This window comes from Spea bombifrons, chromosome 8 (genome assembly GCF_027358695.1).
Source record: "Spea bombifrons isolate aSpeBom1 chromosome 8, aSpeBom1.2.pri, whole genome shotgun sequence".
NCBI classification, from domain to species: domain Eukaryota; kingdom Metazoa; phylum Chordata; class Amphibia; order Anura; family Pelobatidae; genus Spea; species Spea bombifrons.
The window spans coordinates 46,022,386-46,049,439 of record NC_071094.1 but is presented as its reverse complement, the minus strand read 5'-3'; the positions used below and the strand labels follow the sequence as shown (position 1 = coordinate 46,049,439).

The 27,054-nt window shown below is 55.1% G+C and overlaps 3 protein-coding genes across 6 annotated transcripts; all 3 read right to left on the bottom strand.

The window, feature by feature from the left end:
• Positions 1 to 1,177: 1,177 nt before the first annotated feature.
• HNRNPL (heterogeneous nuclear ribonucleoprotein L) lies at positions 1,178 to 8,017 on the bottom strand. Of its 2 annotated transcripts, XM_053473971.1 has the most exons (13): positions 7,870 to 8,017; positions 6,232 to 6,350; positions 5,889 to 6,129; positions 5,690 to 5,775; positions 5,444 to 5,540; positions 5,275 to 5,347; positions 3,684 to 3,755; positions 2,954 to 3,234; positions 2,753 to 2,874; positions 2,273 to 2,474; positions 2,091 to 2,148; positions 1,495 to 1,590; positions 1,178 to 1,415 (listed from the first exon to the last, which is right to left on the bottom strand). In XM_053473971.1, the coding sequence occupies exons 1-13, from the start codon at positions 7,981 to 7,983 to the stop codon at positions 1,357 to 1,359; spliced, it is 1,620 nt and encodes a 539-aa protein (XP_053329946.1). In that variant the 5' UTR covers positions 7,984 to 8,017; the 3' UTR covers positions 1,178 to 1,356. The 2 variants fall into 2 exon arrangements, with proteins under 2 accessions (XP_053329946.1, XP_053329947.1); XM_053473972.1 differs by lacking the exon at positions 3,684 to 3,755.
• A 3,848-nt stretch (positions 8,018 to 11,865) lies between these two features.
• Positions 11,866 to 13,463, bottom strand: LOC128503789 (ADP-ribosylation factor 6-like). Of its 3 annotated transcripts, none has more exons than XM_053473984.1 (2): positions 13,347 to 13,442; positions 11,866 to 12,646 (listed from the first exon to the last, which is right to left on the bottom strand). In XM_053473984.1, the coding sequence occupies exon 2, from the start codon at positions 12,620 to 12,622 to the stop codon at positions 12,095 to 12,097; it is 528 nt and encodes a 175-aa protein (XP_053329959.1). In that variant the 5' UTR covers positions 12,623 to 12,646; positions 13,347 to 13,442; the 3' UTR covers positions 11,866 to 12,094. The 3 variants fall into 3 exon arrangements, with proteins under 3 accessions (XP_053329959.1, XP_053329958.1, XP_053329956.1); XM_053473983.1 differs by lacking the exon at positions 13,347 to 13,442 and adding an exon at positions 13,103 to 13,273 and having other exon boundaries at positions 11,866 to 12,651; XM_053473981.1 differs by having other exon boundaries at positions 11,867 to 12,651; positions 13,347 to 13,463.
• Positions 13,464 to 21,450: 7,987 nt separating this feature from the next.
• LOC128503783 (galectin-4-like) lies at positions 21,451 to 26,432 on the bottom strand. The gene is made up of 9 exons (XM_053473975.1): positions 26,218 to 26,432; positions 25,398 to 25,486; positions 24,920 to 25,124; positions 24,599 to 24,733; positions 24,097 to 24,132; positions 23,421 to 23,450; positions 23,253 to 23,341; positions 22,242 to 22,407; positions 21,451 to 21,820 (listed from the first exon to the last, which is right to left on the bottom strand). The coding sequence occupies exons 1-9, from the start codon at positions 26,260 to 26,262 to the stop codon at positions 21,674 to 21,676; spliced, it is 942 nt and encodes a 313-aa protein (XP_053329950.1). The 5' UTR covers positions 26,263 to 26,432; the 3' UTR covers positions 21,451 to 21,673.
• Positions 26,433 to 27,054: the final 622 nt, after the last annotated feature.

The window sequence follows — 27,054 nt, the reverse complement described above, 5'->3', positions numbered from 1 at the left end:
ATATATATATATATTTTTAGCCTTGATTAACCCCTTCGTGACAATGGCTGTTTTAACATTTCTGCGGCGCTCGTGTTTAGCTGTAATTTTCTTCTTTCCCGTTTACCGAACTCACACAAGTTATACATTGAAAGAGGGCTTTCTTTAGATGTCATTATTTTGATTGTATCATATAATTTACTATAAAAAAAATATGGTTTTCCGTGAAAAATCTTTTCTAACATGTTTTGGAACTGGAAGGTTCTCCTGATGGTGATGGTAAATAATTTTTACGTTACCTTTTTTTATTTACATTTGTTTTATTAATCGCATTGCGATTAGAAAGCTAGGTTCCATTGACCTGCGTGGTTGAATGCAGTACCTGTATTCCGGGGAGGGCCAGACACGGCCCCTGACGCGGATGACATCAGGCGTTTGGGTGCAGAAAGCGAACGTAGATCTATTTCTCCCCAGTTTAAAGCCATGGCGGCCCCGGCCTGTTTAATTGTCACAAACTTAGGTTAGTGCATGACGTGCCCGGATCGGCAGTTGTCATCAAGGGGTTAAACCGACTTTAACCCTTCCTATACCAAGTTACCGCTACTATATCTGGTGTTTCACATAGCTGCCAACTGTCCCTGATGCCCCTCTTTTCTAGGTTAGAATGTTTGTGGGGTATGAGCTTTATAAACCACCCCCACAGACTGGGAAAGGATTAACTGCCCATCTGCCCCCCGCACACTGCATGCCACGCACAGAGGGGTTTGTTTAAAAATTGTGGCTCCTGACATCAGGCGGTCCTGGGTGTTGACAGAGTGGAAACCAAGTGAGCAGCCGTTTATTTTGGCCGCACCCCAATAGACTGTAAGCTCCTGGGCGCACGACCCTCCCCTGCACCGGTTAACGTGTAAATACCGTAATTTAAACCATTAAATATCACAATTATTGTAACATCGCCACCTGCAGTAAAAAAAAAAAAGTCACTCCCTTAAACTTAAGCTGCCGCCAGCATCAGCACCTGCGCGACTCCGTTCCCCTCGCAGGCTCATCGTGGATGCCTCGGAAAAAGCAAGCCACGTGGGGTATTAAGCGACTCACAGGGAAGAGAGCGACCTTTAATATACAGCCAGCATGAAATGGGGTATAATATATAGCCCACCGATGGAAAGAACCCCCCCCCCAAGAATAGTCACACCAGTTACTCTCAATTTTTTATTGAAATGTGCTAAACAATCGAGCACAAAACAATTACACGAACATAACAAAAACCCACAAGTCACAATCCCTCCAATCCCAAAGCTTATAAAAACAAAAAAAATAAATGCGTCTCTACAAGGAGCAGATACTGAGCGGTGGCAGGAGCGCGGCGCCCGCCGGTTAGGATGCATGCTGGGCGGTGGAGAAGCACAGTTTCAGGGTGTACGGGTACGGGCCGTCTGTGAAGAGAGCACACGTCAGTAACTGGTCACATACTGGGGTAACTGGGATCGGGCCCACAAACCGACAGATACTCACTGGGATTCTTCATCTGGTAGTGATTGAAGAGGCTGAGGGTCTCCAGCGCGTCGCTCTTAGACTCCCACTCCAATAACCCCGAGGAGCTCCGCTCACCTACAGACAAGAGAGGACATTAAAACGAGACAGCTCAACGAAGAGACCGCCGACAAGCCTGCAGCGAGACGCCCGTCCCACACGGCGAGAGCTCGCGAGTGTATTCACTAAAGAGGGTTCAGTTTCACCGTCACACCCCGAACGTCGCCGGGCATCGTGAGCTTTGGCCCCGTACAATGCCTGAGTTACGGAACGAAGGATAAATCAGGACAGACTAAAGCAGGGGTGTCCAACCTGCGGCCCTCCAGCTGCTGAAGGACTACACCTCCCATAATGCTCTTCCAGCTAGCCGATTTACCTATGCATTACACAGGGCCGACAGGCCGACCCAACTATATAAATTACACAGGGGTCGTCTCGGCCCTTCCTGCAATAGGCGCAGCGTGTAAAGGGTTACACACATTGTTGGTGCCGCTAACAGACAGAAAGGGTGTTCGAGGTTCTAAGGACCACCAGGACTGACATTAAACCAGAGCGTCGCCGCACTCCCCGTCACTTACTCTTTCCAGAAAAGATCTTGACGGACGACGGCTTCTTCACCCCCAGCTCGTCGCTGATCTGCAAAGTAGACGAAGCGAGAGTTACCACAGAGCCCTGCGCCCCCATACAAGCGGCTTCCATAGGGTCAAACAATCCCCCTCCCCCCCTGCTGCCACCAAGGGGGTCCGTGTTGGAGACTCACCTCCAGGAAGTTCTGCTCGGTCACCTCCGGAGGGGCGTTGAAGAAATGGAGAACGTTGCTGGGCTGCTGGATGCGGTTTTTGGCCGCCTGCTCCGGGGACGTGAATCGATTATTTCGGGAGCCGCTGAAAGCCTTGAAGCTGCTGGAGCCGTCCTCCAGGCAGTAGGACTGACCCGGCACGATGGACTGCTGCTTGGACACGCTGAGGGGAGAGAGGAGCCATTAACACGGGATGATGGGGGTCCGACTGCTCAGCAACACGAAGGGGCCGGCGGCCACATCCACGCTGCCCGGGCAGGGAGAATTCACCAGACCCCCCCTGCTTAAAAACTGCCCCGGCAGGGGTACAGAGCATCATGGAGCTACAGCCCCAAACATCGGGACGTTCACCGATAAGGGCAAAGCAACAAGGAGCAGGTAACTTGGTCTGGCGGCCAACCCGACGGCCACCAGCCTTACCCCGGAACAACCAGGACTCACCAAACGCTCAGCTTCTGGCCAAACATGAAGTTGTTGTTGAGGTGGGTGAGGGCCCGGTCCACAGAGTACTCGTCTGCCATCTCCACCATAGCTGCCCCAGGCTTGCTCTTCATGAACTTCACCTGGCGGGGAGACACGTCACGTTAGCAGCCCGTAGGTAGCGCTCGAGCTCCCGGTAGGAGTCACGGCCTACGGCCTCACCTTCTCCACGTTGCCGTACAGACAGAAGACGTTGAAGACGCGGTCGCAGTTCATTTTAACGGGGTCCAGCCCGTACACCATCAGCACGGGGCTATCTGCGTGCGGGCCGTATTCAGGAGGAGGCGGCGGAGGGTGTCCATATTGCGGCCCATAGCGGCTTGGCCCACCCCTTCGGGGCGCCCCAACAGGTGGTGGACCCATTCTGCGGCCCTCATAATGTGGGGGTGGGGGGCCATATGCCTCCTCGTGATAATGTCCATGGTATCCTCCATGAGGGCCACCTGAAAAGAATAAAAAAAAAAAAAAAAAACAGTCAGACTGCAGCGCCGGGAAGCCCAGCAGAGGTGGCTACAGCAGTCATGTGATATTTTGGGTGACTTTCCCGGCTCAAACACCACACCGAGCTGATGCTTTATGGCGATGCTAATGAAGTCCGTTCCTCCATAGACTCATTAGTCAGAGAGTCCAGCTAGGTAATTAAGACTGAGCCCTTCTATTTTGTCCCCACAGATAGTATGATACAGGGTCAGGGTGTTTCGTTTAATAGATAAAGCTAGAACAGACGCGATACAGAATAACTACCAACGCTTCCACGGAGAAAGTAACTTAAAGCTTACGATAGAGGGTCTGCAACTACTAAGGGGCTCAAAGGAAACTTTACATAGAGGGTCTGGGGGTCTTTACATAGACGCCACCACGACACCCCCCCACCCACCTGCCGCATCCTCACCATATTCAGCCGGATGATCTCCTAGAAGCGGTGGATTCCTCTGCCGTTTGCTGGGGTTTCCCGCCGGATCCCCTGCAGGAAAGCAAGACTGCAATCAGGCTCCCTTCTAAACTACTCCAGACCCCCACAGTTAGGCCCGCCACAGACGGCTAAGGGAAAGACCCCTCTAACCAGTGAACAGCTCAGGGCGGGGGTACCCACAAATCCCACAGTAATTCCTCCCCAGTAACAGGCGCTTCCCAACAAAGGCTGGAGGAACAGCTTCTCGGGCATTATCTGGCTCGACCCACAAGCAGTTATCTGACCCGGCATTTAAAGGGAATATAAAGCCACGGGGGTCCCTCCCAGACCAGCAGACCCTCGCGGAGACACAGAGCAGCCCCCCAAATCCCAGCGATTACCCCCCACCACCGAGGAAACACAACCCCCCCCCCAGACACGACAATTCATTGGAAAGAAGAGCGATTACAAAAATGGATAAAAAGTTACTTACAGAACAGCACAAGGTCCCACTGTGACAATAACACATTTCTCTTACCGTGGGATTACCTCGTGTGCGTGAGCAGAGCTCTGAAACGTGCCGCCCCGCCATACACACGCAGCGACCCTGCATCACATGGTTTTATAGTCATGAGTAACACGGAAACAAAACAATTGGCATTCTCAAAAAGCTTCACGTGTTGCTAACGTGTCTTCGTGTTCTGTGTGCTCCATGTGCTTGTTGTGTGCCTCTGGCCACGGAGATGCCGCCCCCCGTACAGAGCGAGGCACATCCCGTGTCTTGGGACTGAGGCTATGTTCGGATCTTCTTCACTTGACCCACTGATCTGATGCTGGTGAGGAGGAGACTGCTGTTTTTGGAGGCTCGCGTGGTGTTAGAATGTTGCGTGTTCCGACCCATCAGTGCCTGCCGTGGCGTGACACGTCTGTATCTGTTACTGTGTTCGTATGGCGTGTAACGTGGATGCGCTCCCTTCTCTGTGCTTGTTAACGTGTCTGCTGTGGTGTTGAGGACAGCCTCTGCGGCGTGTTTAACGTGTTTGCAGCGTGTTGGAAGCCGTCTCACTGTACTGGTTACATGCCTGCTGTAGCGTGTCGGAGCCCCCGTTTCAGCGAGTTTCTCTTGGTCACCGTGTGATGTTCTCCGTGTCTGAGCTCTGCGGATGGCCTGGGCTTTCTGCGATGAGTGTCTCTCCGTGGGCAGAGAACTAGTGCTGCCTCAACTACACTGTGTGTCATGAAATAATGTGCAGACGGGGGGCTGTCAGTCCCGAGCCCGAGCGGACCCCCAGGGTCGGTTTAAAGCGCGGCCCCTGCACATGGGACTAGTATGTACCTTGGAAAAGAAATGTGTTAGGATGGTCGTGTAATGCCCCTGCCTGGCCCGGGGTAAACCGCCGTCCGCGTGGCTTCACGTGCTTTCCGCGTACAGGAATCAGCGGGACCCCCACCGACGGGCGACCACGGGGGGGAATTCGGGCCACGAGACAGTTTGTAGCCGGGAGTCCAGGCATTGGCATTACAGAGTGTGAAGTGGGGCTAACTGACAGCACATGTATACAAAGACGAGGCGCCGGCGGGGATACGGTACCTTGTCCGCTCAGCGAGGGGTTGGTGTAGTCCCAGGTGTCTTGGTCGTTCTTAAAGACGTTCAGTCGGGTTGGCTGAGGGAACACAGAAAGGTGTGAGACGGGGTGGGGGAGGTCGGAGGGAAATAGACCCCCCAAAAAACCCCCACCGGCATCACGCGGCCCACTCACCTTGGCGTACTCGATTTTCAGGGTACAGCAGCCAGAGTAGATGTCCGCCCCGTTCAGAGAGGCCTTGGCACGCTGGGCGCTTTGCACGGAATCGAACGTGCGCGGAGTCAAGGAAGAGCGTACAGAAAGCAACGTGTGTTATATATACAGCCAACCCCACCCCCCACACACCATACACAACCCCCAGCAGACAGACAGACAGAACGCGCCCCCAGCACGGGGACAGACTGAGCCGTTAAAGGATATTCCACCATGGCCTGGACGCCGTTCTTCCGGAAGATGACGATGCGCTGGACCGGTCCGCACGGGTTACAGATAGTGTACAGAACGTCCTGCGGAGCGAGAGGCACCATGGAGAGGGTTACCGTCTATAACAATCCCACCAGGGTCAACACAGACAGGCCAGGGGGAGAGACCCCCCGAGTCCCCGGTCCTGGGGCATTACCGTAGTGATGGAATAAATGGGGTTCAGGATGGTGAAGAGCAGCACGTTGTTGACTCCCCGGGAATCGTCTCCCGAGTCCACCGGCCGCGAGATCTTCTGGCTGGTGGAGTAGTTGACGAAGGCCGGGTGACCCGCCACGTAGATCTGGTTGTCGGCAGCGTAGTTGACGGCGTTACAGGCGCCCAGGATGTCCTCGAACTCGACGAGCGCCTGGCGCTTCTTGGGCATCACCACCACGTAGCTGCGAGAGGGAAGCGAGACGGTCATTCCAAACTTTCCACGGCGGATGTTAGACTGCCGGCTCCCAAACCAGCCGCCGCGTCCCGGACCCCCGAGTATTTACCTGATGGTGCCGAACTCCTGCAGGGCTTCCGCGAGATCTGCCTCCACCACCCCGTCAATCAGCCCCCTCACATGGACCACCGGGGACGCCGGGGTCTTGTGAGGGTCATCGTATCCTTCCTGCAACAAGAAGAGGGAAGACCCCGCAGTTAGTAACAGTTTATAATGGGGGGGAAAGAGACACCGCTCTATAACCCGACGCGTTTAGAACCCCGGAGCAGAAGGATTATGGGAACACAAAGTGTGAGGTCAGGGGTCGCTCGCCGGTTATCCTTACACCCAGGGCCGGCCTTTGGGGTGTGCGACCTGTGCGACCGCACAGGGCGCCACACTCCAGGGGGCGCCGCCGCCGCCGGGTCCGCCGCCGCTGCCGCCGCCACGGGGTCCTCCCCCGCCGCCACGGGGTCCGCTGCCGCCGCCACGGGGTCCGCCGCCGCCGCCGCGGGGTCCTCCTCCGCTGCTGCCGCCGCCGCCGCGGGGTCCTCCTCCTCCGCCGCCCCCTCTGCACCTAAATGAAATCGTTGTTTTTTTTGTTGTTGGTTTTTTTAACTTTATTTAACATGGATGATGTTAAATAAAGTTAAAAAAACCAACAACAAAAAAAACAACGTTTTCATTTAGGTGCAGAGGGGGCGGCGGAGGAGGAGGACCCCGCGGCGGCGGCAGCGGAGGAGGACCCCGCGGCGGCGGCGGCGGAGGACCCCGTGGCGGCGGCGGAGGACCCCGTGGCGGCGGGGGAGGACCCGGCGGCGGCGGCGCCCCCTGGAGTGTGGCGCCCTGTGCGGTTTGAAGGGGCAGAGGGGGGGTAGTTTGAAGGGGCAGAGGGGGGGTAGTTTGAAGGGGCAGAGGGGGGGTAGTTTGAAGGGGCAGAGGGGGGGGGGGTAGTTTGAAGGGGCAGAGGGGGGGTAGTTTGAAGGGGCAGAGGGGGGGGTAGTTTGAAGGGGCAGAGGGGGGGGTAGTTTGAAGGGGCAGAGGGGGGGGTAGTTTGAAGGGGCAGAGGGGGGGGTAGTTTGAAGGGGCAGAGGGGGGGGTAGTTTGAAGGGGCAGAGGGGGGGGTAGTTTGAAGGGGCAGAGGGGGGGTAGTGAGGGGGGGCGCCAGAGGAGTAGTTCGCACAGGGCGCCGGAACACCTAAGGCCGGCTCTGCTTACACCACAATCAGAGGGTGCGGGCAGCCAGTCCCGCCATCTGCCGATACCCCCACCAGCGGGCTATACTACCCCCTCCCCCGGTACTCCAGGCCAAGCAGGGACGCTGCGTAAAGGAAGCCGTCCGGGCCAAAAACTCTACAGGCGCAACTCCGTGAGAGAAACACGGAACACAGTATGTGGGGCATTTAGAAGAATAATGGGGTTTATTCCCCCCCCCCATTTAATTTATAAAGCCGGGGGGTTTTAGGGCTGTAGAACCCTGCGATACCCTCAAACCCAGCAAACATTCTGATCTCCTAGAAAAGAGGGGCATCAGGGGAGGAGAGGGGGGCACGGAGTGGAAGAAAGGGCCATCAGGAGAAGAAAGAGGGGCGCAGGTATTTAGGAGAAGGACTGGCAAAACTGAACAGGGACACTTTGTAGCTATAGCATCCGCCCGCTCTATCCGGTGCATCTCGTTACACGCAGTGCCTGTTCGCGCTTCTCTTACCGCTGCGGCCGCCACGTTGTCGTCGTTTCCTTCGGTTTTCTGTCGCTTGGGGGCCCGGCCGCCCTCTGTCCCGTAATAAGCTGATCTTCCTCCCACCGCTGCAGCCGCCGCCATCTTCAGAGCTCCGCCGGGACTGAGCGGGCCGTAACATGGCGCCGGGGCTAAACCCTCAATACCACGCCCACTTACTGCTACCGGATTGGTCCGCCGAGCCGCTAATCCAGATTTTTCCACACTCATTGGCGAAGAAAGACGCCCCCTCCGGTGAGGTCGAAGTTAATTGGCTGAGCCATTGTGGAGTTCAGGATAGAAGCGGCCCGGGTGATAGGTCGACAAACACGCCACTCAAAACCCTGATCCTACCTCTCGCATATTGTGATTGGCTGGGCGTAGCCATCTTGTGCCGTTCGGTTACTATGTAATGGCTCCTCATTGTCTGGGGCTGTTTGGGGTTTCTCCTTTGAAGGGGGCTGGGAAATTAACGGAGTGCCGGGGCAGTACAGAGGAAGCAACAACTACCAGCTCGGGGTACCTCAAAACCCACTTTCCCGAGCGGCAGTATTTGCCCCTGCTGTAAATACCCCGGTATTCGCGCTGGTTACTCAGTGATACCGTTACTCTGATCCCTGCACCGAACCATTTGTTTCCCCAATGCACCCTGCACGGAGATACTAGTTTGGGGCTCAGTTACCCCAGATTGGCTCCAGCACTCTGCTGTATAGAACACTATAGCCATAGGGCCCCCACGCTGCCCCTGGGCCCTGGCAGAGCTGGCCTTTGGGGGGTCCCACGCTGCCCATGGGCCCTGGCAGAGCTGGCCTTTGGGGGGTCCCACGCTGCCCCGTGTGGTTTTAAGGGGATCGCAGGTTTATATAAAAGCACATAAAGCGCTGCAGTAATCGCCCCGCTGCGAGTTCTCTGGAAATATGTAAAACCGCGGCACCGTAACCGCTTCCCACCGGCCCCAACTCACCTATAGCCTGGGCCGCCCCTCCCACCGACCCCAACTCACCTATAGCCTGGGGCGTCCCTCCCACCGACCCCAACTCACCTATAGCCTGGGCCGCCCCTCCCACCGACCCCAACTCACCTATAGCCTGGGGCGTCCCTCCCAAAACCCCAACTCACCTATAGCCTGGGCCGCCCCTCCCACCGACCCCAACTCACCTATAGCCTGGGGCGTCCCTCCCACGACCCCAACTCACCTATAGCCTGGGGCGTCCCCCCCACCGACCCCAACCGACCCCAACTCACCTATAGTCTGGGGCGTCCCCCCCACCAACCCCAACCCCAACTCACCTATAGCCTGGGCCGCCCCTCCCACTAACCCCAACTCACCTATAGCCTGGGCCGCCCCTCCCACCGACCCCAACTCACCTATAGCCTGGAGCGTCCCTCCCACCGACCCCAACTCACCTACAGCTCGGCCCCATCTCTGACCCCGGCACTCCCCTATCCTCGCCACGGCTTTGATCACCGGCAGCAACCCCGGCCTTTTTTTTTTTTTTTTTTATTGCCCCAAACCGTACGCTAACTGCCCTAGAGCCTGGACTATGCCTCCCGGGGGGTAATTCACATTGTGCACATGGGGTTTGATAATGAGCTTCTTACATGGCAGCTTTGGGATGATATCGGATACACGGCCCCCTCTTCATGAGAATTACCCCGGATAGGATCGCTCTCACATCCCACACTGTTCAGCAGGCCCCTGGACCTGTATATGAAAGATGCCCGAGGCACGAGCGGGGCCAGCCCCGGAAACTGAATCCCGAAACCACGGAGGGCTCCGACTGGCCTGAAGACGACCAGCCGGCGACGGCAATAACCAGGACCCGGCCGCAAACCTTTATAAATATATTACGTGTTTCGATAATATTTATTACCCCCCCCCATTTATTACCATTTCCCTCATCCAGGAATATCTTTAAAACGCACTTTAGGACGAGACGGGGGAACCCCAGACCTGGGAGATCGGCCCCAAGTTAGACTTTAATCAGACGATTCAGGAGCCATGCATGTTTAATCCCATCGCTGTATTACCCTCTACCACTTCTGCTGGGAGGCTGTTCCACGTATCTACCCCTCTCAGCGAAGTAAAACTTCCTTCCATTATAATGATGGAAATTCATTGAACGATCACTCCGCGGCGCTGAATGAATAAATTATTTAATCACGCAGGGATGTCTCATTCATTACCTTCGCTAGAAACACCAAGTTGCCCCCAGCCCAAGAAACAAACAGCAATAGACTGTCAGGGGCTTACACGTTTTACTTTAACGAGAGGGTGGTGGATAAGTGGAACAGCCTGCCAGCAGAGGTGGTAGAGGGTAATACAGTGAGGGGATTAAACATGCATGGGATAGACATACGGCTCCTGAATCCAAGACGAGAACAACGACTGATTAAGGTTTGAGTCTTTACAGCAGGAGAAACGGGCGACTAGACGGGGGCCGCCAACGCTCCCCCCCCGGCGGCCAGGACGCCAACGCTCTCCCCCCCGGCGGCCAGGACGCCAACGCTCTCTCCCCCGGCGGCCAGGACGCCAACGCTCTCCCCCCCGGCGGCCAGGACGCCAACGCTCTCCCCCCCGGCGGCCAGGACGCCAACGCACTCCCCCCCGGCGGCCAGGACGCCAACGCTCTCTCCCCCGGCGGCCAGGACGCCAACGCTCTCCCCCCCGGCGGCCAGGACGCCAACGCTCTCCCCCCCGGCGGCCAGGACGCCAACGCACTCCCCGGGAAGCCAGCTCTCCGCGGACGGACAGACAGACAGCGGATCGGATGCGTTGTCAAAATTTTATTGAACAGAATCATTTTGAAGCGGAGAACATGGAATGGAAACATTCTGCGTGGACCCCCGGCGCTGACAGGGGGGGGGATAACACTTCGGCCCCTTCAATGGCAGGGTCTGCATAGCTAAACGGCGTACGTCAGCCAGGAAAGAGGAACCCCCCGGGCCACGCGGCTAATGTCAGTGATTTACCCCATGGGGCTGGAAGACTAAGCGGGGCAATAGTCTGGGAAGAACACTGCATACATGCTCCAGGACCTGCGCGGACACCCAGCGGAGGCGGTTACAACAGGGCACGGCGAGTTATGGGACTCCCCGGATGATGACCTCGCAGCATCGTTACTTCACTTTTACCAGCACTGAGCGGGTTAACAGCACCATCCCAACTGCAAACAACATCCACATGGAAGCGGACAAACAGGGGTTAAACAAAAAAAAAAAAAAAAAAAAGCTCCGCAGCGCTCCGGGATTTCAGCTTAAAAAAAAGTTACCTGAATAAAAAGAACTTTTAACCATTAATTAGATTTTTCAATAAAAACCCCAGGCGGACGTTTAGACTCGGACTGACGGACCGGCGAGTGAAGCGCATTAACGGCATCCCGCAATAAACGGAAAGGCTGGAGGAGGATTAGAGATGGGATGACCCAACGCCACGTAACGTCGCAGACAGAACATGCGCGGCGGGGCCCTCCGCTGGATAACGTATGGAAAATACTGATGCCGGGGCCCAAAACATGAAAACACTCATGTAACAGGTCACCAGAACGGCGCTCTATAAAGTGTCCGAGCCGCGCGTGTTCTAGGTTATCCCCGCGTAACCAAGGGGACCATGTCAGCCATGGACTAGAGGGGGTCTGTAGAGCCAGCGGAGGGGTTGGGGGGTCTGTAGAGCCAGCGGAGGGGTTGGGGGGGGTCTGTAGAGCCAGCGGAGGGGTTGGTTGGGGTCTGTAGAGCCAGCGGAGGGGTTGGGGGGGGTCTGTAGAGCCAGCGGAGGGGTTGGGGGGGGGTCTGTAGAGCCAGCGGGGCCGAAGCATTAGAGGACTGGGGCCGGGGACCGCAGAGAATATCGGGTAATACAGCTCAGTGGTCTCGCCCCACAGCACCAAGGGTTAAAAAGCACCTCCTTATCAGTAACAGGACGGGGGGGAGGGGAGTAACAGGACAGGGGGTAACAGGACGGGGGGGGCAGAAGAGACGTTCAGTCGTGTTAAATGTCACTGACGATTAAGGCAGATGCCACACGGGGCTTTCAGTCTCAGCAGCAGAGCCAGACGCGCAATAACCCGCCGCCGACGCGCGCAATAACTCTGTCACCACGCGGCGCCTCACCCACGTCGGGGCGAGAACAGTAACCCCTTCAGAGCTCCGCTCATCCGTCTTTCCAAATGTAAAACAAAACGAGAATTAAAAAAAGGGAATCGCCGTAGAAACAGAATTAGGATTTGTAATTTGAGGTGAGCCACATGAGGCCCTCGTACAGTCCCTCCCCGGTGTTGGCGCACGAGGGCTGCACGTACCAGTTCCTGTCTCTGATGCGGGTCAGCCCCAGCTTTTCCTGGATCTCGTGGGGTTTCATGGCGTCCACTAGGTCCTGTTTGTTGGCGAAGATGAGGATGATGGCGTCCCGCATCTCGCGGTCGTTGATGATGCGGTGGAGCTCCTGCCTCGCCTCGTCGATGCGGTCCCGGTCGGCACAGTCCACCACGAAGATCAGTCCCTGCGTGCCCGTGTAGTAGTGCCGCCACAGAGGACGGATCTTGTCCTGGCCGCCGACGTCCCACACGTTGAACTTGACGTTCTTGTAGGTGACGGTCTCCACGTTGAAGCCCACGGTGGGGATGGTGGTCACGGACTGGCCCAGCTTCAGCTTGTAGAGAATGGTGGTCTTCCCGGCGGCGTCCAGACCCAACATCAAAATCCGCATCTCCTTGTTCCCGAACACCCTGGATAGCATCTGCCCCATGATGGAGGCTCAGAGTCCATACAGCTGCGCTGGAGACGGGGACAGAAGGGACATCGGTCAATAAGCGAACACGGAACATATTACACACAAACCCATTCCGTGTTCACAGACACGGCAGCAACACCGGGACCACCGTCAGAAGCACGCCTGCTGTTAGCGTGCCGGTTGACAGCGGACACCCCGGCGATGAAGATGGTCTCGCCGTTCCTGTGAAGAGGGGCCGCCGGGCCCCCCAGCCACTGGATTACTCATTTAGTTAACGTTTGTTCTGATCCGGAACCAGATGGGATATTGTGGTCTGGCTCAACACAGGCAGGCTTTGTCACAGAGGCCGAGACAAAGGCTGCTGGGGGATGTGAGGGCCGTTTGTACCGTTTGACTCGAATAAATGACCCAGTGGCCTGCAGAATATAACAATTTACCCCAAACAGTCACAACCTGCCCCCAGAACCTACCGCACCCCCACGCCAAGATACCCACCTGCCCCTACAATGCCAAAGCCGAGGTTAAGGGGCACGTCTGGTGCAATGTACTAAAGGGGACGATCTGCACGAACATGTCACTGGTTGACACGGTAACTGCACCTTTTCACGGGAATTGTTCTTTATCTACAGTCCCAGTAAGTGACACCACCTCCCGGCACGCCCGCCACCGGTATCAACCCTCGTTACCAACGTATAGTATAATATATTATTATTAACCCCTTGGGTGTGCTGCGGCTTACCGCAGGGCTGTCTCTCAGTGCTAGTTCCCCTCGGTACCGGCTCCTGTCTTTCAATCCCGGAATCGGAAGGGCGCGGGCGGCAGTACCACAGATACGTTAACCGCGCATGCGCGTAAACCACGCCCACAGCTTTGACCTCACTGCGCGTGCCCGCAGCCCTCAGATGGCTTCCGCGCCTGTTATACGCATGCGCAAAACCTCTTTCTCCCTGTTCCTTTCCGACGTCTGCCCTACTCGGAACCCCGCCCATAGCGTCGCTGACTCACTGCGCATGCCCTGTGTCCTTCGCTACATTATTGTTACTCTACTCGATGATGTTTCTCTAGCTGTAGTGTCTGACTAGACATATACAGGCCAATCAGCGCGGAGGGGTGTGAACGTCATCAACCGCGCCTTATAAAATGCTCTACCTGCGCCTCATTCAGTTAGTGAGGGGGATTTCTGGTGTGGTCTGTGGGTACGGTGTATTGTTTGGTACCGAAGGCGTTGGTACAGATTTAATAATAAATTCACCAAACGTTGAGCAGTTCTGTCTCACGTCATTGTGCAGCGCTGTTATATAATTTAATACATGATAATGCTATATAGTGACTCCTAAGAAGAGGCCTTTTCATGGCCTGTGGCGTAGATAGAGAAATTCGGCATTAATTGAGAGGACAACATCGCTGCGGTGGGATCGGTGGCAGCCTGTGGCAGAGCCAGCATTATCTGACCAGTTTCCTTTTCTGAGGTTCACTTGTAAAGGGTGCTTGAACTAATGAATAGCAATCAGTAACGGGGAGGAATAATCACTCATATAACATGCTTCCCGAGTGCGCCATTTTGTCAGCAAACTCTGATTTTTAGGGCACTATCCTGCCATGAATGGGCTAGTTGGTGGATGCTCAGGTCTTCCTGACCAGCCCAGGAAGCTGTAAAATAAATATGGGTCTGTGGCCCCCTGGCACGTTGACCTGTGGCTGCAGGTCTCTCAGGGATTATTGGTGGCCCTTCCCCTTTCCGGCTTCACACATGCTGCTAGGAACTGGTGCCTGAGGTTCAGTGCTCGTTGCCCTCATCTGCCCCTTGCTCCCGAGGCTGGGTGTAAGTGGGTCCCGCTGTTATCAGGCTGCGTCATTAGCTCCTGACCTGCTGTCCACTCAGGACCGGGATCCCTCGGTGGTCTGCAACCATCTGTGTCTTCACCCTCCAGCATCTGAGCTTGCCTGGTAATTGCCCCAAGGGCAGTACTACGGTGAGCAGATGGCTCCTTTTAGTTGGAGGCAGTAAAATAATTATAATGCAGCCGGCATTCATTAAATGGAAACCCCAGATCACCAGAACCTACTGGAGAGTACATAATATATAATATGAGGAATATACAGCGATATAACGGGTTATAAGGACGGGGTTAGTTATACGGCCGGAGAGTATATAATATATAATATGAGGAATATACAGCGATATAACGGGTTATAAGGACGGGATTAGTTATACGGCTGGAGAGTATATAAAATATAATATGAGGAATATACAGGATATAACGGGTTATAAGGACAGGATTAGTTATACGGCCGGAGAGTATATAATATATAATATGAGGAATATACAGGATATAACGGGTTATAAGGACGGGATTAGTTATACGGCCGGAGAGTATATAATATATAATATGGGGAATATACAGGGTATAACGGGTTATAAGGACGGGATTAGTTATACGGCTGGAGAGTATATAAAATATAATATGAGGAATATACAGGATATAACGGGTTATAAGGACGGGATTAGTTATATGGGGGGAGAGTATATAATATATAATATGAGGAATATACAGGGATATAACGGGTTATAAGGACGGGATTAGTTATACGGCCGGAGAGTATATAATATATAATATGAGGAATATACAGCGATATAACGGGTTATAAGGACGGGATTAGTTATACGGCTGGAGAGTATATAAAATATAATATGAGGAATATACAGGATATAACGGGTTATAAGGACGGGATTAGTTATACGGGGGGAGAGTATATAATATATAATATGAGGAATATACAGGATATAACGGGTTATAAGGACGGGATTAGTTATACGGCCGGAGAGTATATAATATATAATATGAGGAATATACAGGATATAACGGGTTATAAGGACGGGATTAGTTATACGGGGGGAGAGTATATAATATATTATATGAGGAATATACAGGGATATAACGGGTTACAAGGACGGAGTTAGTTATACGGGGGGAGAGTATATAATATATAATATGAGGAATATACAGGATATAACGGGTTATAAGGACGGGATTAGTTATACGGGGGGGGAGAGTATATAATATATAATATAAGGAATATACAGGATATAACGGGTTATAAGGACGGGATTAGTTATACGGCCGGAGAGTATATAATATATAATATGAGGAATATACAGGGATATAACGGGTTACAAGGACGGAGTTAGTTAGAGGCTGTTGATCCAGTGAGAAATCAGAGGCCATTTTGGAGACAGGTAGGAATGGTTCCTCTTTTGAGGTACAATCGGAAATCTCTTCAATGTGGGGGTTTTAAATCTTCTGGGAAATGTGATGTATTAGGGATTTTTTTAATCAGTGTTATATATCACACAGTTAAGGGCGTAACGTTTTTAAAATCTTTTTACCCACAATTCCATGGCTCACTCATTTGCATATACCTGCTACTTCATACATCGGGTTAAGCGGATGGCAGGAAGTTCATAGGAATCGGTTGATTGTTGCATTTCCCGGCTGTGCCCACAAGAGGGAGACATCGAGAAACTCAAAAACGTAATCATTTATTAGCCAGAAATTGCCTGAATACACACATTCCCCCCAAAACAAAACCCTTTACATCGTGTATTACATGAGGCTGTTATCGCTGATATCCTCATGATGGAGCAGCTTTAGACAAAGTAACGCAACTACCTCGGTACCTGGATGCACATTTAATTAAGGAAAAGGAAAGTCTAATTATTTCACGTAACGCAATAAGCCGACGGGCGCAGTTCGTATTAAGCATTTACATTCTGCTTTTCTGAGCTAAAAGCTTTTGGAAACCTCAAGCATCTTAAAGATTCCATCAAACATTCACAGTTGTGTCCCCCCCCCCCCGTCTATCCATTCTACCAAGAAATATACAGACGTATGTAAAACCAAAAGCTCACAGCGTCACACTTTAGCGCATCCCCGAAACCGGCCACGTATGTGAAGCATACCGTCACGACACGTTACCGTCACGCTCCCTCACTGCGCTTCTTCTAATTAATCACATTTAACCGTTTACAGTAACGTTGGTAATAAATCTGCGCCCAAGCAAGCTTCCTAATACTCAGGGAATTCGCTGTGGCAAAGTGAGAAAACAACCAGCCGTACCAGGAGCAGCCCCCCGGCCCCCCATTCACCTGGGCAGTCCCAATTAAAGTCGATATTGGGGCATTTACGCCGTTACATGCTGGTATTTGTGTTCCCAGTCCGGATTCACACTCTAGGGATAGATTCAGTCCTTCGCAAGGTTTTTTCTTGTGTGTTTAAATCGTTTGGTAGCGGAGAGAATGGGTTAAATCCGGCAGCGTTCGCGGAGAATGCTGTATGGCGCATGCGTTAGAGGGGTTTATTCTGAGCTGTAGGGATTCTGGGTGTAAGAGGCCAGTCTAACCGATGCCTCTTTAACCATCCACTGGACCATGCCTTCCACTTGAAGCCTGATGTCCCCCCATTCCGTGCCCTCACACCCCCACATATGCTCCCTATTACCTTCCCAAATAAAGTCAGGACCTCTCCCATCTTCTTTGCATTTAGTCCAGGAGGCCATGTCAGGGCCGGATCCCCTGTCACACTCCCTGCTACCCATGTTTTCTACAGATGTTGTCCTCTCTCCTTCTTTGCTGAGTTCTATGCGTTCTTCTTGAAACCTTTTAGTACAGCTGGTCCTGGCTGTAGAAGGGGAGTCCTTCGGCCAGACCTGGCCAGTAACAGCTGTACCCCAGTCCCTGGTAGCGAGAGAGTGTGAGCGGGCCAGAGTGTCTTCACAGATACGGCTACTACTGACACATTGCCACCCACTACTGGAACACTGGGGCATCCTCAGCTCCCCCACTGGCTCACAGCAGCACGTGTGTGTCCTCAGCTCCTCTGCTGGCTCCTGGAGACACCGGGGTATACTCATCTCCTCCGCTGGCTCCTGGAGACACCGGGGTATACTCATCTCCTCCTCTGGCTCCTGGAGACACCGGGGTATACTCATCTCCTCCGCTGGCTCCTGGAGACACCGGGGTATACTCATCTCCTCCCCTGGCTCAGGGAGACACCAGGGTATACTCATCTCCTCCTCTGGCTCCTGGAGACACCGGGGTATACTCATCTCCTCCGCTGGCTCCTGGAGACACCGGGGTATACTCATCTCCTCCCCTGGCTCAGGGAGACACCAGGGTATACTCATCTCCTCCGCTGGCTCCTGGAGACACCGGGGTATACTCATCTCCTCCGCTGGCTCCTGGAGACACCGGGGTATACTCATCTCCTCCTCTGGCTCCTGGAGACACCGGGGTATACTCATCTCCTCCGCTGGCTCCTGGAGACACCGGGGTATACTCATCTCCTCCTCTGGCTCCTGGAGACACCGGGGTATACTCATCTCCTCCCCTGGCTCCTGGAGACCCCGGGGTATACTCATCTCCTCCCCTGGCTCCTGGAGACACCGGGGTATACTCATCTCCTCCGCTGGCTCCTGGAGACACCGGGGTATACTCATCTCCTCCACTGGCTCCTGGAGACACCGGGGTATACTCATCTCCTCCCCTGGCTCCTGGAGACACCGGGGTATACTCATCTCCTCCCCTGGCTCCTGGAGACACCGGGGTATACTCATCTCCTCCTCTGGCTCCTGGAGACACCGGGGTATACTCATCTCCTCCCCTGGCTCCTGGAGACACCGGGGTATACTCATCTCCTCCGCTGGCTCCTGGAGACACCGGGGTATACTCATCTCCTCCTCTGGCTCCTGGAGACCTTTGTTGGTATCGGGATAATTACGTTTGCTCTCTTTCTGGAATAATGCTTCTCCGTCCTCGATCTGTCTCTCTGTTTTGCACGACGTCTGTTCTGGAAATAGTTCCGCCTGATGATCTGTCTTCGTGACGTCGTTACAGAGTCTGTCACGCTCGGGTTCACTCTCTGGAGTATCTTTTGCTGGAACCTCGATCTCTGCGGCGTCTCTTAGTGCCGGTGATCTATGTAGCTCTGGATTGTGGAACCCCCTCTCCTCCTGTATTTGTCTGTCTTGTTCTAGATTCTCTGTTCCCATCTTCCTCTCAATTTCATCCCCTCTCTCCTGTTCTAGATTGTGTGTTTCATTTTGTCTCTCTTGTTCTAGACTATCTAATTCTATCTCCGCTTCGGTTCCATCCCCTCTCTCCTGTTCTAGATTGTGTGTTTCATTTTGTCTCTCTTGTTCTAGACTATCTAATTCTATCTCCGCTTCGGTTCCATCCCCTCTCTCCTGTTCTAGATTGTGTGTTTCATTTTGTCTCTCTTGTTCTAGACTATCTAATTCTATCTCCGCTTCGGTTCCATCCCCTCTCTCCTGTTCTAGATTGTGTGTTTCATTTTGTCTCTCTTGTTCTAGACCATCTAATTCTATCTCTGCTTCGGTTCCATCCCGTCTCTCCTGTTCTACTTTGTCTATACCTGTAACCTCTCGCATTCCCACCGCTGTCTCCTGTTCTGTCTCGTTCTGCCGCGGGCTCAATGCTTCTGCTCCGGATTTTCCTCTTATTGTCCCCTCCGTGCCACCGCGCCTGTCCTGTTCTGCACCGCCGTCCCTAGTGTTCTGCGTACTCCCAGACAAGCTCCCCCGACCTGTCCCGTTTTTATTTGCGTCGTCGTCTTTTATCTGTTTTACGCTCTCCCCGTCTTTATCTCTTCTTCCCAATCCTTCCTCCCTCACCAAAGGTCTCTCTTGTCCTCTTAGATTTTCCTCCTCTGTGGCCGACTTCTCCTCTTGTACATAGAGAACCCTCTCGTCACCCCCGCCTCTGCCCGCCTTCGCCTTCTCCCTTTGCCTCTTCATTTTTTTCAGCAATGGTACCCTGGAGCTGGATAATGATCCCCCTCCCCCGCCTCTCTGTCCTCTTTTGCCCCTCTCGCGTGTCGCATCTGCCATGTTTGCCCCTAAGTTCCCAAGGCACGACAGCCGAAGGCCCCTCCACGCTCCCTGCTTCCTCGTCGTGCCTCCTGGAGGGCGGCCTCTGGCTTGTGGAGCGTGGAGGACCCCGGGGACGACCTCCTCTGACCGTTTGTCCGTATGTCCTGACCGGTTGAGGCCAAGGCAGAAGAAACTACCCCTGAGGCAAGACGATTTCCTTTTTTCAGGTGGATTCGGGGTATCTGTCCCGAGTCTGCATTTGGGGGTCTGATCGTCCCTTGTGATAACATTTTCAGATGCTTGGGGGTCTCCTGCTTGCCGTGACTCCATGTCAGGGTCCTTCGGTCATTGCGGATGTCTGTCTCGCTGTGAGGATGCGGACCCCTTTCCGTGTAACGTGGTGGGTTTGTGCACCGTCCCCCTTGCTGTTAACTTGCAGCTTCCATGCTGGGTTGGCACAGATCCTCGTTGCAGACTGTGTCTATACAAACAGACCCCCCACCATCACACATACGCGTCACATGACACTCTGGTTACCATGGCAACACATCTAAAAAGCCATTCACAGTTACTGAGGAAAGGCACTCTGCGGCTGCCTGGCGGGCACCTATATAGACGCGGAGCTGCCCGTGGAATACTCGTGGATGCCTTCAGTATCGAGGCGTCGCTGCAGGTTTTACCGGGTGAAGCGTCTGGAGCCGGCAGATACCCGGCAGATACCCGGCAGGTTCATGTCTGGCAGCTGAGCAGCCCGGGGGGAGCGCTGCATGGACCCCACAAGGTGGGAATAGGGTGCTGTATGGAGGTGGAGGAGAACACATCGCCGGGGGACAGCGAGTGATCATTCTCTGCCGGAGCTGGGAAGATGGCGTAATGTACGGCCTGGAGCAAGGGAGCGGAGGTAGTGAGTGAGGGGAGAAGGGGAGCAGAGAGTGTAGGGAGAGGGGTAGTGAGTGAAGGGAGAGGGGAGAGGAGGTAGTGAGTGAGGGGAGAAGGGGAGCAGAGAGTGTAGGGAGAGGGGTAGTGAGTGTAGGGAGAGGGGTAGTGAGTGAAGGGAGAGGGGGTAGTGAGTGAGGGGAGACGGGGAGAAGAGAGTTTAGGGAGAGGGGTAGTGAGTGAGGGGAGAAGGGGAGCAGAGAGTGTAGGGAGAGGGGTAGTGAGTGAAGGGAGAGGGGAGAGGAGGTAGTGAGTGAGGGGAGAAGGGGAGCAGAGAGTGTAGGGAGAGGGGTAGTGAGTGTAGGGAGAGGGGTAGTGAGTGAAGGGAGAGGGGGTAGTGAGTGAGGGGAGACGGGGAGAAGAGAGTTTAGGGAGAGGGGTAGTGAGTGAGGGGAGAAGGGGAGCAGAGAGTGTAGGGAGAGGGGTAGTGAGTGAGGGGAGAAGGGGAGCAGAGAGTGTAGGGAGAGGGGTAGTGAGTGAAGGGAGAGGGGGTAGTGAGTGAGGGGAGAAGGAGCAGAGAGAGAGGGGAGAAGGGGGTTTACAAGCTACTTTCCCATTGGATGAGACGGTGGAGCTGTAGAAATCTCAGGGTTAATTTGAAGGTTTGCTGCCATCTCAGGGTGTGTTTGGGGCGAGTCTAGGCAGCTCAGGAGCCCCCGGCTAATCCTCATCATGTGCCAGTCACAGGGCGTGCGCCAGGAGAGGGGGGGGAGGATGGGGGGGAGACGGGGGGGAGAGAAAGGTAAAGGAGAGTGTTTAGAAAGCTTGGCCTGAAAAGAGGGAATGGAGAGACAGCTCATGGAAACCCAGGACCGGCAGATCGGCCCCATCCGGCCCATTAAACCCTTGGTCTTGTCTTATGTCTATTCCATGCCTCTTTAAATCCCCTCGCTGTATTAGCTCCTGCCACTTCTGCTGGGAGGCTGTTCCATTTATCTACCACACCTCTCAATAAAGTGAAATTACGAACCCCCACCAAGCAGCAGCTTCTGTCTGAATCCAGGAAATCACAGAACGCGTTTCACTTTCTAACAACGTTTTATTTTCATTGAAATTGAGTAAAATCCGATTATATTCATTAAAAAAGGGAAGGGGCGGGGGAGCCGCTCGATCCGTAACAATTCCGAGCTGGGGGTTATTGCGCGCGTGGGGGGGGTTATTGCCATGATCCCCGCAGACTGGCTTAGACTGAGCAGACGGGGAGGTGGCGCGGTTTGGCCCCTGGTCGGCCCCCTGGACTGGTTAGAGGTGGACGAAGCAGAGTTTGACGTCGCCCTCCACCTCCAGCGTGTCGATCTGCTGCAGGGTCCACATCCGGTGCTCGTAGTTGAAGAGATGTTGGCCGTTAACAAAAACCTTAAAGCGCTTCTCCCCGCTGCGCACGGAGATCTGCAACGGAAAAAACCCGTTAACGCGCAGCACCGAGTATCCCTCCACCTGCGCGGCACCGACTATCATTCCACCCGCGCGGCACCGAGTATCCCTCCACCCGCGCGGCACTGAGTATCCCTCCACCCACGCGGCGCCGAGTATCCCTCCACCCGCGCGGCACAGTACTGAGTATCATTCCACAAGCGCACCGCAGTACTGAGCATCCTTCCATGTATGCACTACCTATTGTGGCCCCATCCCTGGTTGCCCCTGTGTAAAGATTACCCCCAGGCAGGGCCCTGGTTGAGTATGCGATACGGAGTACAGATACTCAGCCCCTGTACTGAGGTCATGGTCTCCACGGCCCCCCGCAGTCACCCCGCTGCCCCCCGCAGTCACCCCGCCCCCCCCGCAGTCCCCCTGCTGCCTGTGAACTCACATCGAAGAAGTCCCCCTGTTTGAAGGGGTTGAGGGGCAGTTCGTTCTCCTCCTGCCCCCACGCCCCGTTCACGAAGCTGTTCCTGATCACCGTGGACTTGCTGATGCGCGGATTGATGTGCAGAGCGATGTCGTTGGAGAATCCAACCTTAAAGTTAATGATGAAGCTGGAGAGCGAAGGAAGAGGTTAACAGGAAGTGGCCGTGGGCACCGCAGAGCATTCCCCCCACCTTACAGAGCCTGCAGAGCATTCCCCCCACCTTACAGAGCCTGCAGAGCATTCCCCCCACCTTACAGAGCATCCCCCCACCTTACAGAGCCTGCAGAGCATCCCCCCACCTTACAGAGCCTGCAGAGCATTCCCCCCACCTTACAGAGCCTGCAGAGCATCCCCCACCTTACAGAGCCTGCAGAGCATCCCCCCCACCTTACAGAGCCTGCAGAGCACCCCCACCTTACAGACGCTGCAGAGCATCCCCCCACCTTACAGAGCCTGCAGAGCTTCCCCCCACCTTACAGAGCCTGCAGAGCATCCCCCACCTTACAGAGCCTGCAGAGCATCCCCCCACCTTACAGAGCCTGCAGAGCATCCCCCCACCTTACAGAGCCTGCAGAGCATCCCCCACCTTACAGAGCCTGCAGAGCATCCCCCACCTTACAGAGCCTGCAGAGCATCTCCCCACCTTACAGAGCATCTCCCCACCTTACAGAGCCTGCAGAGCATCCCCCACCTTACAGAGCCTGCAGAGCACCCCCACCTTACAGACGCTGCAGAGCATCCCCCCACCTTACAGAGCCTGCAGAGCATCCCCCACCTTACAGAGCATCCCCCCACCTTACAGAGCCTGCAGAGCATTCCCCCCACCTTACAGAGCCTGCAGAGCACCCCCACCTTACAGACGCTGCAGAGCATCCCCCCACCTTACAGAGCCTGCAGAGCATCCCCCCACCTTACAGAGCCTGCAGAGCATCCCCCCCCACCACCACCCAGGGCTTTTCTTTGCCCTCTCACCTTTTTGCATTTGAATTCACGACGCCTTTAATGACCACGGTGCGTTTGGGGATCATTCCTCCGCGGATGTTGGTGGTGAAGGGCATGGCCTGCGGGGGGCAGAACGGGGTCAGAGTGACAAATATCGGGGTGCGAGAATCATGGGGTGCAGAACAAGCGCAAACTCACCGGGTTCAGGATGGGGGGTCCCAGCATGGGCTGCATGAAAACGGAAAGGTAGAGTGAGCAACGGCTTACGCCCCACAGCGCCCCCACTCCCCCCCGAATACCCCCAACATCCCCACTCCCCCCTGAATACCCCCAGCATCCCCACTCCCCCCCGAATACCCCCAGCACCCTCACTCCTCCCCGAATACCCCCAGCGCCCCCACTCCCCCCCGAATACCCCCAGCGCCCCCACTCCCCCCCGAATACCCCCAGCACCCTCACTCCCCCCCCGAATACCCCCAGCACCCTCACTCCTCCCCGAATACCCCCAGCGCCCTCACTCCTCCCCGAATACCCCCAGCGCCCCCACTCCTCCCCGAATACCCCCAGCACCCTCACTCCTCCCCCGAATACCCCCAGCGTCCCCACTCCCCCCCGAATACCCCCAGCGCTCCCACTCCCCCCGAATACCCCCAGCACCCTCACTCCTCCCCCGAATACCCCCAGCGTCCCCACTCCCCCCGAATACCCCCAGCATCCCCACTCCCCCCCGAATACCCCCAGTGCTCCCACTCCCCCCCCGAATACCCCCAGCGCTCCCACTCCCCCCCGAATACCCACAGCGACCCCACTCCTTCCCCAAAACCTGCAGCGTCCCCACTCCCTGCACCCTGGTATCCCCCCCCCCGTCACTTACCGGGAGCTCTCCTTGTGGGCCGGACATGAGAAGACCCTGAAATAGAAGAAAAATGAATAACTAATTGTTTTTCGGAACCTCGGCTGGTTTTAGTGACCCTGAGTGCTGATCTCGGTTCCCCCGCTCTCTGATCTCGGTTGCCCGCTCTCTGATCTCGGTTGCCCCGTGCTCTGATCTCGGTTGCCCCGCTCTCTGATCCCGGTTGCCCCGCTCTCTGATCCCGGTTGCCCCGCTCTCTGATCTTGGTTGCCCGCTCTCTGATCTCGGTTGCCCCGCGCTCTGATCTCGGTTGCCCCGCTCTCTGATCTCGGTTGCCCCGCGCTCTGATCTCGGTTGCCCCGCGCTCTGATCTCGGTTGCCCCGCGCTCTGATCTCGGTTGCCCCGCTCTCTGATCCCGTTTGCCCCGCTCTCTGATCCCGTTTGCCCCGCTCTCTGATCCTGTTTGCCCCGCTCTCTGATCTCGGTTGCCCCGCTCTCTGATCTCGGTTGCCCCGCTCTTACCCCTTTGACTGCAGGGCCGCTTCCGATGATGCAGAGAGACTGCAGCGTGATGTCACCAGACACTTGGAGCCACTGGACCCTCTCCAAGGGGATGCGGTGGCCAAACTCATAGAAGGGGGCGCAGTTCACCGACACCTGGGACAGAGAGACGGACAGTTACAGAGACATACAGACAGCGGCGTAACGCAAGAGACATCCAGGCCATTCCTAGCCGGCTTTATCCTGAAGATTCCAGCTCGGCGTATCAGAATTCCGCTGTCATCAGCGCGGTCTGAGAATTCATTGGCACCGGCGCTCTAACGGGCGGCCGCTCGCCGGTACCTGGTAGTTGTTTCGCGTGACCTCGAAGAGCAGCTGGAAGACCTTTCCGGGCTTGAATGGCATTTCCCGCTTCATCTCCTCGTCCCCCCAGGCCCCCCCCTGCAAGGAGTTAAAGACGACGCGGTCGCGGCCGTCGTAGCGGGCGTTCAGGTGCAGGGCGATGTCCGAGCCCTCGTACTGACCGGTCGAGAGGTTTACGGTGAACCTGAGAGGAGACGGCAAGAGAAAGCGTAAAACGGGGGGCAAAGAGAGGGGGCTTCACGGGGAAATACCCCGGTGAGGGGGGGGGGTTAAAAGACCCCAAGGGGGTCATGGAGACAACATGCGGAGGTTCTAGGGGTGGAAAAGGATTGGCATGGGGCAAATAGAAGGGTTTAAAGGAGGGGAGCAAGGAGCATGAGGGGTAAAGAAGTGGGTAGAGGGGCTGGAAGGGTAATATAAATGAGGTGGAGGGGGCATTACCTGGGGCAGCTCTCACCTGTTATGTTTGCTGGGAACAACAGCTTGAATAAACACGGCCATTCCTACCCGCAGCCCCCCGGCAATCATCGTGGTGTAAGGGACGGGCTGCGAGGGGCACAGGAAGGGTTAATCAGTGACATCGTTCCGATTGTTTGTGCGGAATGTTAACAAACCGCGTGATACAATAACCCCCCCCCCGAGAGCTGGGAATAGGGGGCGCCATCTCTGTGCCACTGGAGTTAGGGGACCCCCATTAACCCCCGTGTGACGGGTAACTTTCTCCCGGCCCCCCCCGCCCATCCGCCCTTTTCTCTCCTCCTCGTTTCATAAACTTTCCTCTTTTCATTAAATCCCCTAAAGCCGCCTCTCATCGTCACGGTTATTATCTGATAATAATAATATGTACAGCGCTACGGAGTATGACGGCGCTATATAACAATAATAACCCCGTGAAGCTGCCCCTCCTATCTCCCCTCGCCCCTTATTCACTAAACTAATGCATTCGGGGCCCCCGTGTAACACGCCCCAGGAAACGCTGGTGCTGGCGGAGCGGAACCCAGCAGGTACAGCGCCACACCTAGAATGTTCTAGATGTAATCCGCGTCCCACGCCCTCTGCTCGTCTCCCCAAACAGAGTTTATTAAATTTATTTCTGACCCCCCCCCAAAAAACCTCTAAATGCTTTTAAAGCATTTCTACCACCTCTACCAAACCACCATTCAATGGAACCACCACTGAAGAACGCGCCACAAATTCCCATCTGAAACAAACAGCTGTGGCCCCGAGAGGTTCGGAGAGATGCTGAGCGGGTAAGAGGGTAACGGGCGGCTACTCACGGGGTTGAAGGCAGGCTGGTAGCCGGGAGCTGGTACGAAGGCCATGTCTGTTGCAGGGTAAGTGTGAGTGAGCACTCCGTCTGCACAGCGACTGATGCTTTATATCCCGAGGTGGGGCAGATCCTACCTGTCTCTGTATCTGTTTCGCAAACTGGTAAATCCACTTCAAACTGGGAGGCTCTCCAAAGCATCATTGAAACCACAGAGACTCCTACTGGAGAGGAGTGACGGGCAGGTGGGGGGTACCTCGTCTATCTGCCCCCACCCTCGCCGGGAATGTGCGCCTCCGACAGCTACCTATAAAAGGGAATTGGGGTGCAATCTGCTAGTTTTTAGGGTCATTGCCCCTCTTGCCATAAATCCACAACCAGCTCTGTCACTGAGCCCAGTCCTGCCAATCACTGCAGCCCCGGGGGGCTCCACGGCCTTGGGGGCTCGAGGGTCCTCGTCCTGACTCTTCCTGGCCTTTTGCAGCCTCCTCCGGGCACTGAGATGAATGGAAGCGTCTCCTTCCCGGCCTGGCCATTTCTAGACAACACGTCTAATCCCCGGGGGGCAATAAATATATTAAACCCCCCCACGAGGCGCAGCGGGCACGGAGGGCAATAAATATATTAAACCCCCCATGAGCCGCAGCGGGGCACGGAGGGCAATAAATATATTAACCCCCACCCCATGAGTCGCAGCGGGGCACGGAGGGCAATAAATATATTAACACCCCCCCCATGAGCCGCAGCGGGGCACGGAGGGCAATAAATATATTAAACCCCCCACGAGCCGCAGCGGGGCACGGAGGGCAATAAATATATTAACCCCCCCCCATGAGTCGCAGCGGGG